The following is a 14,008-nucleotide window of genomic DNA, read 5'->3' as shown; positions in this document are numbered from 1 at the left end:
ACAAAATGCTGAGAGATGGGAGAAAATGGATGTGAAATCAGGGTGCTCACAAAGCTCCTGGCGCTGCCCATGCTTGAAGGGCTGCCTATTAAAACCTGTGGTCAATAACGACATTCCTCTCCAAAGACTCTTTCAAAAGCCTCAAGGATGGTGGTGGAGAGCATGAGAATAATCTGATTAGCACCACGTCCCCTTCTGCAATGTGCAAAGTGTGTCTTCTGCAGCAGTTTACTTTTCCATCACAAAGTGAAAATCAAAGTGCAGAACCGCGCATCCATCCTACATGGAACAATGAGGCCATAAAACCGAACTGTAAAGTTAAATAATTTACCATAAATATCGAAAGCTCCCAAATTATTCTCTACATTAACTGCCTATGTTTAAAATGATCTTTGCATTCACCATGTCACAGATGGCAACATCAGACAAGAGAGTCCTTGACAAAACTCGCTGTAATTATTCTTTCCACAGCTGCAGTTATTTTAATGCCTTTTCAGTTAAGCTGAAAGAGACGCACACATTTTATAAATAAGGGCTTTTAAACAGTTTGACAATGAAGCATTTGAAACGTACCGTGCAAAAAAAGAGGACACCCAAAAACTTTCAGTGCGTGGTGAAACCTGGGAGAGCCGTGCGGGCACAGGGCAGGAAGGCACTGCTCCTCCTAAGCAGGATTGAGCAGCCGGAGCTGAAATGATGCTGGTGCAATGGCACGAAGTCACTGCCACCCACAGCCTGTGTCAGAGCATCACTGCTCAAATACCCAACCTGGCGCTCACCTGGAGCAAGCTGAGGCCATCGCCTCTATCCTATAGCTGCTACCCAGGAGCAGAGGGTGACCCCCACCTGGCCACAGCCTCCATCTCTCCAAGGGAGATGGGCTCGCCCTGTTTCCACCTGCTTAGAGCAGCTGTGAGTTTGAGCTACATGGAAGCGCAGCGGTGGATCCTCGAGCTGAAGCAGCAGAAGTTACGTTCCTGCTGGAATCCATCCTCTGTGCAGCACAGCTCAGTGCGACCTTCACCTGCACTTCTCCATCTCCCCAGTGCTTTCAGATCACCTCTCCCCCAAATCCATCTCAGGACCTGGACAAAGGGCTGCATTTTTTTCAAGCTTTGGGCACTCAGCAGCTCTTGTGCAAACCAAAGAAGCCTTTTCCTCTGTTGGTGAAGTTCTCCCAGCGAGTTGCAGCTGTCCCCACCCCTTCGAGCTGTTCATTTAAAAGCAGTGGAAACGCTGACAAATTGGAGCCACGACTGGAATGATGAGAGCAGCACCGGGAGGGTGCTTTCCCATTTAAAGCAAATAAAGCAAACTAAAAGCAGGGGAGAACGGTGGGAGGCTTTTAGGAGCGCGATCCTGGCCGGCTTAGACATGCAAAGAAGACATCGTGGTCTGCAGCGCTGCAGCCCAGGGAGGCTCTGATTAATGGGGGTTATTGTCGGGGAGGCCTGGCTCTATGCTCAGTGCTGAAAGGCACCAACCCACAAAATATTCAGCGTTATACAATAACAGATTGTGTGCAGCTACCCTTAGAAAACAAATGTGCTCTCTCTTATATAAGATTATAGTCCATCCATCACTGGCTGGCATTAAGTAGCACAGAACAGCAGTGTATGTAATTAGCAATACATGAAGTCCAAACATTATTTTAGAGGGGTTGGAACAGCAAAGGAGTGGATGTTCCCCTTTCAGTTTGGAACTTCTCCTCTCCCCATACCCAGCCCCCAGAGCACTGACCTCCACCTCTGGGTGAGACAGACATGGTTTGGGAACCTACAGAGTCATCAGCCCCACAATTAAGAGCTGTATTTAAGTACTGGAATAGACAAATACACCCCATCCTTGAAGCAGTTGTGCGTGTCCCCACATTTCATAGAATCATAGGATGGTTTGGGTTGGAAGGGACCCCAGGGATCACCAAGCTCCAACCCCCAGCCACAGGCAGGACCACCAACCTCCAAATCTGGTACAGCAGGCTGCCCAGGGCTCCATCCGACCTGCTCTTGAACACCTCCAGGTTGCTCAGTTTTGACTCTCCGGATGATAATTAAAACCAACAAAAAATCACTTATAGGAATGAATGTCCCATTGCGACGTGGCGCACAGAGCTATCGTCACTTCCTCTTTCAGACATTGCAGGGCTTGGGATTTTCCTATTTCTGAGAGGCAGAGCAGCCATCCTTGGGGCTCTCCCTGCACCCATGACCAGGGCAGAGCACTGCATGGACCCAAGCAGGAGCTGGGCACTGCGAGCCTTCTCCTTGCTAATTACACGTCTCAAGTAGGCTGTAATACTGGGCTGTATAATTGGGACGTAATAGCACAGCCTATTGTACATCCCTTAAATACCACGGGATCATTAAGAGTACATTTTCAGGCTTTCCAGTCCCGTGTTGAGTAAACAGTTGTTCCATTTCGATAAATAACTTTAAAAATAAATAAGCAGTTGAGTGTATTTAGGATACGTGCTTTTTTTTTTCCCCCAAACAAATCCAATGAGAGAGTCCCAGGCTGCAGTCTGTGCTGTTCAGTAGGGCTGTGACTGCTCTGCCTCTTTGCTCTGCCTCAGACCACCATCACTGCCTCTCCCAGCTCTTCCCATGCCCATGCCCACACTTTAAAGCCCTCCCCATTACCGCAGCCCAGAGCAGCACGGGGTGGGCTTAGCCCTGTTTGGCGGGTATGGAATTGAAGCACGGAAGAGCAAAGTCATTTGTTCAAAGCCAGGCGGGGGATCTGATACGGGGCAGAACGGGAGCCGGCGAGAGATCAAAAAGTACTCCTCTAAAAATAAGGCTTTGAAAGTCTGTAAAGGAAACACGGCTCCAACAAATGGCCGTGTTACAACCCCGAATGCAGTTAGTCACGTGCTGGTTTTGTGGCTGACACTGTAATGTCTGATGAACGTTCTGGTGGCTGTTGCTCATATCCGGGGCGCAGCAGAAGGGAAGGACATGCAATAGGGATGCTCGGACCCCCTGCATCCACCAGAAGGGTTTGGAGCAGCACACCACAACCTGCAGGCGTAGCCAGCCCAGTAACCATGGCGATGGGTAATTCAGGACTGGCTTCACCTCCCTGTTAAGATTGATCTTGAGCCTCCTGCAGCTTCCTGCACCGTGGTGCTGCTACGAGGAACTCTCCTGTGAAGCAGTGGATGGGTGCTGCCCTGCTGGGTGCATGCGTGGTGCTGGGAGCACACCCTGGGGACAGGATTGGCCCTGGAGCTGCCACCAGCCACCCTCCTGCCCTTCTCCTTGGAGCCAATGACCCCTAAGGGTCCTACACGGGGCGAGGGAATCCTCACGGCTTTGTATTCCCCAATGAATGGATGCCCATCTGTGCCAGGCGGGTCAGTCTGGGAGGTGCCACCGTGCATGCTGCTGACCCTGCATCCACCCCTGCTCTCGGTGTTGTTGCTCTGAGCAGATGAGGTGCTGACTGCACAAAGAGTCTCTGCAGCATCTTACTTCTGAGTGGGACTCGGAATGCACTGTACTTCCAGAATTCATTTCCACCGCTCTGCATTGTCGAACCTGAAGTGCTAATTAAGAAACCAAGAAATTGGGAATCTCCAACCAAGTACGCTGTGAAATTAATGAGGACCTACTGAAGAACATAAATAATCCGTGCTCCCCATTAGAGGCCGTTAGCACCATTAAAGCAATCCAGAGGAAAAACGGCAGCTCACCGCCAGCCAATCCCCTTTGAAATCCATCACTGTCAGTGCCTCCATTCTGCCGACTGAAATCAGTGGTTAACCCCAGAACATCCCGGCTATTTAGAAATAATTACTGTTGCTATAAATCAAAAGCGATGGCTAAACTGGTCACAGAGATGTATATAGGAAAATCAGACTGAAGTATCACGGTCACACAGGAAAAATCACTCGTTCCCTACTGGGTTTACGAGTAATTTTCTAGCAATAAAATGCAAAAAATGCGTTTTTGTTTTGCAGGGATCATAAATAATCCTGGGGTAAGAATTCTTTGCAGGACTCCCAGGTCCGCTCCCTCAATGGCAAGGTTTATTGCTCCGTTTCTCTGTGCTTCCTCTCAAACTGCAGCCGTCAGAACAGTTTAGGAATTATGGTCCTGTTGGCACAAACTTCCATATTTCAGAGCAAAATAGGTTTTCCCACGAACTCACAAGGCACCAACTGGCGTGTGAGCACATTGAGTGACCTCGGTGATGCAGCCCAGACCCACAGATGGCACTGCTGGGTGATGTGGTTGCGTGCATTGGGGAATCATCCCCCTAAAACTCAGAGCTGGGCTGTGCTGTGTCACCAGTGGGGTCTGGGTCTGTAGGAAATAAGGGCACCGAGTGAGCACTTTGTTTCCCAGCATTGGCAATAAGCAGAAACCCCGACAGCAGGGCTAAGGGCAGGTGGCAAGGTGAGGTCCCAACCAGTGCTGGGAGCTTTGCATGGATGGGAGCTGGGGGTGAGCGGGGGGTGTTGGATCCAGGCAGGAACAGGGAGGGAAAGAAAGGGAGTGGAAGTCGATCAGGTCAGAACCGCTTCCAAAAAGTATGAAAATTAAAAGCGGGTTCATCATGTAACGATAATGGCATGCAAATCAGGCTGGGTTGCGGATTTTAGTGTGCCATTGCTCTCCTCCTAATTGGAAGAGATGGATCCAACGACTCAAATGGCCTCATTTGAGATATAAAGTCGTGCTGCAGAAGGGGAAATATTTCATGATTTTCCTCAAATCACTGCCGCTGTGTTAATGTATGGAGCAATGAAGTCAATGGAAGATAACTGTGCTACCGATCAGTTTACAGCAGATGGGTGTATGTATGTGCAGAAGCACTCCTGCCTGTTAAAACACATCACCAGGGCTGCAGGTAGAGGAGCAGAGGGTTGTTTCTAGTTGGTATTTTTATCTATAACTTCTGTCCCAATTGAAGGTGCTGCTGTGCAAAGGTGGGCTCTGTGTGAACGTGAAATGGTGGCAGCTCCATCCAAGCCGATGCAGCACGCTTTGTGGACAGCCCTTTCCCCGCGACGCAGGTGAATAGGAAAGGAAATTTAAGAGCCCATTTCCATTCAAACACGATGAGCCAAACCCCGGGGCTGAGTGCCCACGGACTCACTTTGAATTTCTTCAAAGTAAAGACGACAAAAAACTGATCTTGCAGAAATAAAAATTCCTAAGAAGGGAAGCGCGTAAAACAGGGAAGAAAATGGTTTTCTTTCCCCGTAAATGAAGAGTGAGTCTTTAAGAATTTATAGACCAGAAATTGAAATGAAGAAGTTCCTTTTTTACGGGCCCCACTTCTGGCTCGGAGCTGTAGCAGCACTGCTCAGGAAGGAGTGGTGGCACACAGGGGTGGATCAGACCCGGAGGGGTCGCAGCACTTCTGTCCTCGTGAGCTCACAAAGCAAATGAGATTTTGATGGCTTTTTGTCCTCGGCTCCGCTTGCAGTTATGAATGCTGCATTCTGACTATTCGAATCCGAGCAAGTTTCATGGAGCCACTGTTTAAAAGTCCTAACAGCAGTGCCGTGCTGTGGGGTTTGTCCCAGCACAGATCACTGCTTGGATGCCCGGAGCTGCTCCTGTGTGCAGCTCTGCACCCAGCTCAGCTCAGAGCAGGCTCGCAGCAGCCAGCACCCAGCTCACCCCACATATCTGCGAGCAGCAGCCTGGCTAATTGGGATTCCTTCTGCTTCTTCCCACGGTTCATTCTCTGGATGAACCCTTTCTGATTCACAGAGGGCAACAAAGAGGTCCTTGTATGCAAGTCCTTGAGCTGGGCAAGCCCGACGTGCCCCGTCAGCACCGGGGGCTGCAGCATCCTTCAGGGTGAGCTGGCACGGGCACAGCACAGCTGGGATGTGTGCCAGGGCAGGAGCACCATTAGGAACAATTGAGCTGCCCATAATGCAAAGCAGAGCCAGAGAGCGGGGCAGGAGTGACCCGGAGCATGATTTGCAGTGAATGTCTTTTTATCTCATAAATAGGAGAGACACTTTGGGATGATTATCCACCCAGATTTATCTCTGCAGCTCCTTGTGTATCCTTCTGCGCTTAAAAATGTCTCACTGCCCTTTGCATTATTGCATTGCCCTTTACATTCATACTGCATAAACCTCTCAAGCACCGTAAAACTTACAAGGTGTAATATAATGCTGTGATTTTCTTTTACACACCATAAACAAAAGTCAGTGGGAAAGGAAGATGGCAAGGCAGACTTTATTTGGTCTGACAACGATATGGTGCGATTCGGGGTGAAAATATATACACAAGTCCACATCATACACTCTTGCACACTTAAAATCATGAGCTGGATTGATTATCCGCCACTGATGGATCGCTTCAATGTATTAAATGGATTATTCCATAAATCACCAGCTGTGCTAGGAATGCAGTGTTAGGAAAGAAAGAGAAAATATTATAGATCTGTCTTGTGCAGGTGAATGGAAAGCTGAGTGGGGAGCTGGGGGGGATCCTGGGGTGATGGGGTATCCCCAAGAGGACCCCGGGGTCACAGGGTCAGAGAACCCTGAGCTGGGAGGGACTGCATAGAGCATGGAGCCCACAGCATGGAGCAGAGCACCCGATACGCTGTCATGGAGTTGGAATGAGATGATCATTGAGGTCCCTTCCAACTCAGGCCGTTCTACGATATGATGTAAGAATGCAATCCAGGCATTGGGTGCAGCTCCCAGTGCTGCAGCTCTGCCCACCCCATCTCTGGGTCCTCTGCTCAGCTCCCACTGCTTCATCCATAGCAAACCTGTGCTGTGCTGGGGACACCTGAGCTGTGCTCACCCACCTGCAGAGGGTTTGATTTGGGATCCCTGCTGTTAGAATCACTGATATCTGAGTGCTTTGCATTCACTGCAAAAGCAACCACCCAGTCTAACACTTCAGTCCCAATAGACAGTCATAACTCAGCTAAATTTGTGGGTTATACCAGATTTTATTTACTGTTTCATCCTGGGAGATAAGGAGGAGATGACAGCCATCTATTCATTAAAGTAAAGCCGCCCACAGCTCTCGCTGGTTTCTCACCATCCGTGGCCATCTTTAATGCAATTTGGGTTTTGCAGTGCTGGTGCTGTTGGTTTAGGAACGCGGATGTCCCCACTCACCTGGGGGGCTCAGCACCCTGCCCTGCTCACCTCGAAGCCCTCCTCTGCAATCAGATATCGTCACCAGCTGATGAGCATCCAGTGGCTCCTGTGAGGCAGTCGGTGGCCTTTTCCCATTTCCTATTGGAAACCCGAAGCACTGTGATGGTCTGAACTGCTGCAGTGGCACCAGCGAATGCTCCCGAAGCTGCTGTTTGCAGATGTCGAGAATGGAAGGCTCATTTCAATCCCTCAGCACTCTCAAGTCTTTGTAATGCTCTCCATACTGGCTCTGCACGCCCCGCACTGGGCTCCCTGGTGCCCACTTCCCAGCAATGAGCAAAGTGCAAATTCAAGAATTCAATCTGTGCACTTCTGGAATTTCAAGGCTTTGTTTTGTTCCCTCGGTGCTGGCAGATCTATGTGTATGCTTAAAGACTTTCTAAATGGGGATGTTTCTCTGACTCCGGAGCTGTTTGGTGTATGTATGGCAGAATTCAGAGCAGTGCTGTGGATTGCGTCTTGCGTGGCTCTGGGAAGCGATGTCTGCATCAGAGCAGAGTGCTGCAGGTTATCTCCTCTCCCAGCCATAGCAGAATGGCCTCATCCGTGGCTGTGTGGTGCTCAGTGCTCACTGCAGATGCAGTGCATGAGGGGATGCTCCTTCCTGTGGGATGGGGCTGCTCCTTGAGAGCAGAGCCCTGCTCTGCGAGCTGTTGCTTCTTGGTAACGACCTGAGCCTATTTGGGGCTATATTATGAGTGCTAAAAACAAGCACGTTATCTGTTTTTATTGGTAGTGAACATCAGTAGAGCTGCGCAGCCCCATCATGCTACATCCATCCGAAATGAGGCAGCTCTGCCTCACCAACCCCTTCTCAGGGGCATGGAAGCTGCAGTGCTCAGTGGCACATCGTCCCACTGCCACCAGCAGCACCTGCACAACCCTCACTGCAGCCCCCGCCTGTGCCCACCCTCTGACTTCACCTCTATGGAGCTCAGGTGCTCTCTGTGGGCTCTGCCTTCCCCAGAACCTTCAGAACATGCAAAGGGAGTGGAAAGCAGTCTAGATGGCATTGCATTAACCCTCTAGCCAAAAAGAGGGGATAAAGATTGCGCAGCAAAACCGGTGCAGAAATGCTCTACATTGGACTGGGAGGCTTTAACGCGGGCTGCAGACAGATGCGCAGCGCTGGGTTTGGTTGGAGCTTTGTCCCCACAGAGCACTCCGATGGCAGCTCCTCAGGCAGCACTGTCCCATGCAGCACTGCAGCAGCACTGGGGGGGAGGAGGTGGCCAGAGCTGCTGCTTCACCCCCAGCAGTGGGAGATGGCGAGGAACCAGTGCCCTCTGCTGCTGCGGGGCAGGGTGGGAGCACAGCTGCATCCCAGCAGCACCGTGGGCTGTGCCAGGGCATGCAGGTTTTGCTTTTGCTATCGTTCTGTGCAGGACTGCGTCTTGAAGGCTCTGGGAAAATCTTTTCCTAACATCAGCCTCCGTTTGCTCTCGCTAATAAGAGCATCCAGAAGGTAGTAAAGGCAGATTTGCACCCGCTGGTGGTAGAGCAGAACTCTGGCTGCAACGCGCGGTGAGTGCGCAGCTGTACGGCACAGCCATGGCGCAGAGCTGGGGGTGGGGGCTGCAATGGTGCAGGGAAACCCCTCCATGCACACAGACCCCTCCATGCCCACAGACCCCACTGTGCACACAGACCCAGGCCGTGCAATTGCCCCACTGAGGTCCCACTCGCAGCTGTGACTTTGGGCACCGTGCAGCTCTGCTCATCTCGGGGCACCCCTTCCCCACGACGGAGTGGGGTCGATTACTTTTTTTTGCCTATTCATTTATTTATTATTTTTGTGGTTTGATCTTAATTTCCCGCACCGTGCTCCCACGAGGACGCCGAGATCAAACAATTAGGCTATTCCGCCATAAAGAGGTAACATTGTTATTCAAATGTATTCAGAATTAATTTACCACCAAACGGTTTACAGCACCGGGATGCGCTGCCTGACGCACAGAGCATCTCCTGACCCACAACACCTCCCTCCGCCACGCAGTGCTCGAGCTGTGGGTGCACAGCCATGCAAATGCAGGTGGGGTTGCAGGAGAAACCGCCATGAAGGCCATCACAAAGCCCTTTAAGTGGCAGCAAGGAGAGTGCAGCAGCAGAGCCCCAAAGGAACACAGCCTGGGGGGGTCTCTGTGCAGTGCTGAGCCCGGGAGCTCTGTGCCCCCCAGGTCCCGGTTCCCCCCATCGCTGCCTTCTTTCTGATGGCAACTTCGTCTGCAGTGTGTGGGAAGGTGATTGCAGAATTAAATTCCGGGCAGGCGTAATGAGCCTCCAAAAAGCCAATCACACAGAGGAGGGTAATTATCCCCGGAATTTGTTTTCGGTGTATTTATATAAAATAATCAATGCTTCTTATTTTTTTCTGCACCGATTCCGATCCCGTTGGGTTGTCTGTTCTGCACAGCGCGCAGTCGGTGTGCAGCCCTTCCCCGGGTGCACACAGCTCTGAGGAACGGAGCCCACGTTCCCAAAGCATCGCCGTCCCCACCCATCCCGTGGGCACTGCTGCTGCGTGCAGCGCAGGGCTCCCATCCCAGGGAAAAAAATATATAGAAGAAAGCACAAAACCAGGAGCGGAGCCAAGAGCCAACGGTGCGGGTGGCTGCTTCTAAAACCAGAGAGAAAAATGGAATGCGTCCACAAAGAGGAGGGCAGGGAGTGGGGCGGGGGTGGCTCTGCCATTGCAGGGCTGCAACCGCTGCCATCCCCATGCAGGGCTGTGCTGCAGCTGTGCAGCCCCGCAGTGCTGGGTGCAGGTGGGAGCAGCCACCAGCAATGTGAGCAGCAGGGCCGTGCTGAGCGCTCCTGCGCTTGCAGCTTGCACCGTCTCCTATTAATCTCAGCCTGTACGTCTTGCTAATGGGTCATCCTTTGGCACAGCCATCCCGATTGTATCCTGATGATGCTTTGGGAATGGGCTCTGCTGCCCCACGCCGACCCCTGGGCTGTGAGCCAGCACCAGGCCAGCCCTGCCACCTCCAAGGGACGCACTGCGCTCACAGCCCCGGCCACCCATCCCTGCACTGGGACAGCCCAGTGCCACAGCAGCACCCCGAGCACATGGCTGGGCTGCTTTCTGATACGGCATTTTCAAATATTTATCACTGCATAATAATTAAACAGCTGCTGGGGAAGCTTCAGATCCCAACTCCTACCCACTAACAACAAAACGCGGCGATAGGCTTTCTTTGTATGCATATTTGTGTAGGTTATGTTTAGATGTGTAGATTAAATATTTCTGTTCTACATGTGAGAGAAGGAGCGCTTTTAGCTCTTCCTTTCCTTTCCTGGATGCCTCCTAGAAAAGCACCAAAGCCCTTCTGTGTTTATTTTAATTGTCAGCTTCATGGGAAAACAGGGGAGCTTCGGAAAGTTAACTGTTTTCTCCGCTTCAATTTTTGGCTTTAAAACAATACTTATGTAAGCGTTCTCCACTTCTTGGCATTGCCTAATAATTAAAATAATTACTTGAAAGCCAGAGCAGCTTTGCACAAATGAATGCAGGGGGGAGAAGCTGCAGTTTCCCAGCGAAAGAGGCCGGAATTATTCCAGTTCTAGCTGAGAGCACAGGTAAATGCAGATCTTCCTGCAGCCCCATTACGGCTCCTTTCTGACCCTTCTGTTCCTGTTTTAGTGGTGGAGGGAGGGCTGAGCGAGGGGCTGAGCTGTTGGTTGTGGCTGGAGCAGCAGTGGTGTGGCCACGGAGCTGGGGCTGCATGGGGCTGTATGGGACTGCATGGGGCTGTATGGGGCTGTATGGGGCTGCACAGAGCCCTGCACGGCGCTGCTCCTGGGGCAGCCTCGGTGTTGGCACTGCTCTGCTTGGTGCCTGCGGAGGAGGAGCAGAGCCACAGCCCAACCACAGCATTTCGGGAAGGGCTGGCACAGTTTCCCTGCTGGAATCTCCCGTATCCCTTTGTGCAATTGCTTTGAGCCCTGCCTAGAAAATCCGACGGAGCTGAGCACTGCCCCAGGGATGCTCCTGGCTCCAAACACCCCCATGAGCAGCGCTGATGCTCTCGGGGTATCTCCCATCCGCCTCTCCCATCACAGCTTGGGGTGCTGCAGCACACACAGGACACGTCTGCGTGGCTCACAGCAGCACAGGAGAGCAGTGTGTGCCCTGCAGGACTCGAGCCCCGGTCCGTGTCAGGGCCATGCGCTCACACAGCCCTTCTGGAGGTGGCAATATTTCAGAAGGCAGCTGCCCTTCAGGACTGGCATTTTTCTCTTTCTGGCTTCCCCATGGCTGCTGTGCACTCACGTCAGCATAAACAAGTCCCGTTTTTTTTTTTTAGTCTAAAAAATATCCACAAATCTATTCGGTTTTCAGTGGTTTCTCCAGCTTGGACTCTGGTCCCCGAGCAGGCAGTAACCACGTCCTGACTGCTGTTATGGGCACACAGCAAATCCCTGCGGATGTGAACTGATGGCGAAGTGCATGGGATGTAGCAGTGAATCAGAGACTTTCTTTACACGACACACTTCTGCATCTAGTTTAATTAGAGAAAGAGAGATCATAGCCTCTTTCCCAAGCTGTTATCTGTGCAATTACTTTATGTAACATCATTAAAAATTAATTTCCCCCAGAACCTCAGCTATTTAATGAATACCACCCGGCCCCCCGCAGCACCTTGCAGGCTGCGGGCTCAGCACGGCTCCCGGCACCTCCTGCCCTACGCAGCCTCACGGCAGCACCCGTTGCCCATCCTGAGCCGAGGGCTGCTCCTGGCCGGAGTCAGAGCACCTCCGAACAACGCTCCTCCTGCAGCAGGCTCACACCTCTGCTCACAGCCACACAGCACCCTCCTTGCGCCGGCACAGCATCCCCCTCTCTGAGGCTCAGCATCCCCTTCTCCAGGGTACAAAATCCTCTTATCCAGGGCACAGAATCCCCTTTTTCTTGGGGCACAGCATCCCACTCTTGAAACACAGCATCCTCCTCTCCGCGGCACAGCATTCCCCCCTTCAAGAGCACAACATCTCCTTCTTCAGGAGCAAAGCGTTCCCCCTTTCTGGGGCACGGCATCCCCTTCTTTGGGGTACAGCATCTCCTCCTTTGAAAGCACAGCATCCCTTTATCCCGGGGGCACAGCACCCCGCTCTCCAAAGCAAAGCATCCCCCTCTCCGCGGCGCAGCATCCCTTCTCGCACCGGGCACCGCGACGCTCCTCGTACCATTCTCAACATCCCCCTTCCTCTCCAGCGCCGTGCCCATCTCCCCCTGCCACGGCACAGCCCCGCACCGCCCCGTGCCCCCGCTCCGGTCTCCCTCCCGGCACCGTGCAGGGACGCGCCGGTTCCAGCCCCGCTCCTCGCATCCCGTCCCCGGGCGGGGCAGCACACCGCACCCCCTCTCGCCGCACTCCGCTTACCTATCCGGATGACATGCGGCATCCCATGCGAGCAGTGTCCCCAGAAGCCGCCGAGCAGGAGAGCCGCGCAGTATTCCCAGAGCACGCCGCGGAGCGCCGGCCACGGCTGGGTCATCGTCGGGCAGGGCGCGGGGCCGCGGCCCTACGGCCCCAGGGGCAGCGGGGCGGGGGGCTGCGGCCCGGGGCTCAGCCGGAGCGGCCGCCCATGGCACATCGTAGTGCTCGCGTCGTGCCGAGCCGAGCCGCGCCGAGCCGTGTCCAGCCGAGCCGTGCCGAGCCGTGCGGGTCCAAAGCGAACCGTGCCGTGTCGAGCCGTGCCGAGCCGGGCGGCACCTGCGGAGCCGGGCTGTCGGTGCGCCCGCAGGAGAGGCTCTGTCCCCTCCTACCACTGATGCGCGCGGCTCGCACAAAGCCCCGGAGTGGAGCGTGCACACACGCACACGCACACACTCACACACCCGCGCTCACACCCGCACCGACACGCTCACCCCGGGGGGCTGCGGGAACGGCCCGCCCCGACGGCAGCTCCGCGCCCCGACCCCCGGCGTCCCGCTGTCTCCAGTGTCCCCGCCGTGTCCCCTCCGTGTCCCCTCTGTCCCCGTGTCGCGGGGATGTTGGCACCCTATGTACCCAGAACGGTGTCCCGAGTGTCTCCGATGCTCGTAGAGGTGCCCACCGTCCCCTGTGTCCCCAGAGCTCCTGGGAATCTGTCTCCCTATGCCCCCAACGCCCCTCTGTGCTGGAGATAATGGTGTTCCCTCTATCCCCAGAGGTCCTGAGGGTGCCACTGTCCCTGGCGGTCTGCACTGTCCCCTGTGTCCCCCAGAGCTCCCAGAAATTCCCCCATCCCCTCCGTCTCCCGAGATTCCCAGGGTCCCCTGTGTCCCCCTATGTCCCCGGATGTCCCCACTGTCCCCTGTGTCCCCGGCAGCCCCACCGGGCGCGGGGCAGCACACAGCAGCGCGGTTGGGTGTGGGCTCGGGCTGGGGATGGGTTTCATTTCGGTGCCACCACTGAGCCCCGCGATGGGGGAGCGGAACGACTGCGGTGACAGAGACGGAGCGCCGGGGGAGGAGGCAGCGTTGCCAACCGGCGAGGCTCGGCGAGGGCGAATTTATTTTTTCTCATTTAAATAATTCGATCTATTCCATCATTTCCAATCGCTCCCATTTGCGAGCTGTCTGCTAACTACATCGCCTGGAACATCTCGAGAGCAAATCTTTAATATTCTTGCAAACATACTATTAGTCCGTATCTGTTCATCCTTTTAATTCTGCCCGTCTCATCGCTCGGCGCTGGAGGAGCAGCCGACCTCGCTCTGTCTGCAGCTCATCCCACTGCCGCAGCTCCGCCCGGACGCCGTGCACCCGTGGGGGGAGGGGGAGGTGTGCAAATATCCATCGCTCCGAAAGTCGGAGCGCAGCTCCTGGGGTCTGTGTGCGACTGAAGGCTGCGCAGCGAAGCAGTCCCCCCC

The 14,008-nt window shown here is 53.8% G+C and overlaps 1 protein-coding gene across 2 annotated transcripts in view; it reads right to left on the bottom strand.

Annotated features, from left to right (window-relative positions):
- The window catches only part of GRIK3 (glutamate ionotropic receptor kainate type subunit 3), a 72,604-nt gene extending 59,815 nt beyond the window's left edge, over window positions 1-12,789 (bottom strand). For both annotated transcript variants that reach the window (XR_001469937.4, XM_417766.7), the window contains exon 1: window positions 12,535-12,789. Coding sequence is in view for 1 of the 2 variants with exons in the window: in XM_417766.7 (XP_417766.4) it covers window positions 12,535-12,649 (115 nt within the window). In the remaining variant the exon portion in view is untranslated. The remainder of the gene's footprint in view (window positions 1-12,534) is intronic.
- Between the last annotated feature and the right edge of the window lie 1,219 nt (window positions 12,790-14,008).

Source organism: Gallus gallus, chromosome 23 (genome assembly GCF_016699485.2).
Source record: "Gallus gallus isolate bGalGal1 chromosome 23, bGalGal1.mat.broiler.GRCg7b, whole genome shotgun sequence".
Lineage (NCBI taxonomy): Eukaryota > Metazoa > Chordata > Aves > Galliformes > Phasianidae > Gallus > Gallus gallus.
Note: the sequence above shows the minus strand (reverse complement) of the source record. Positions and strands in the feature narration are given on the sequence as shown.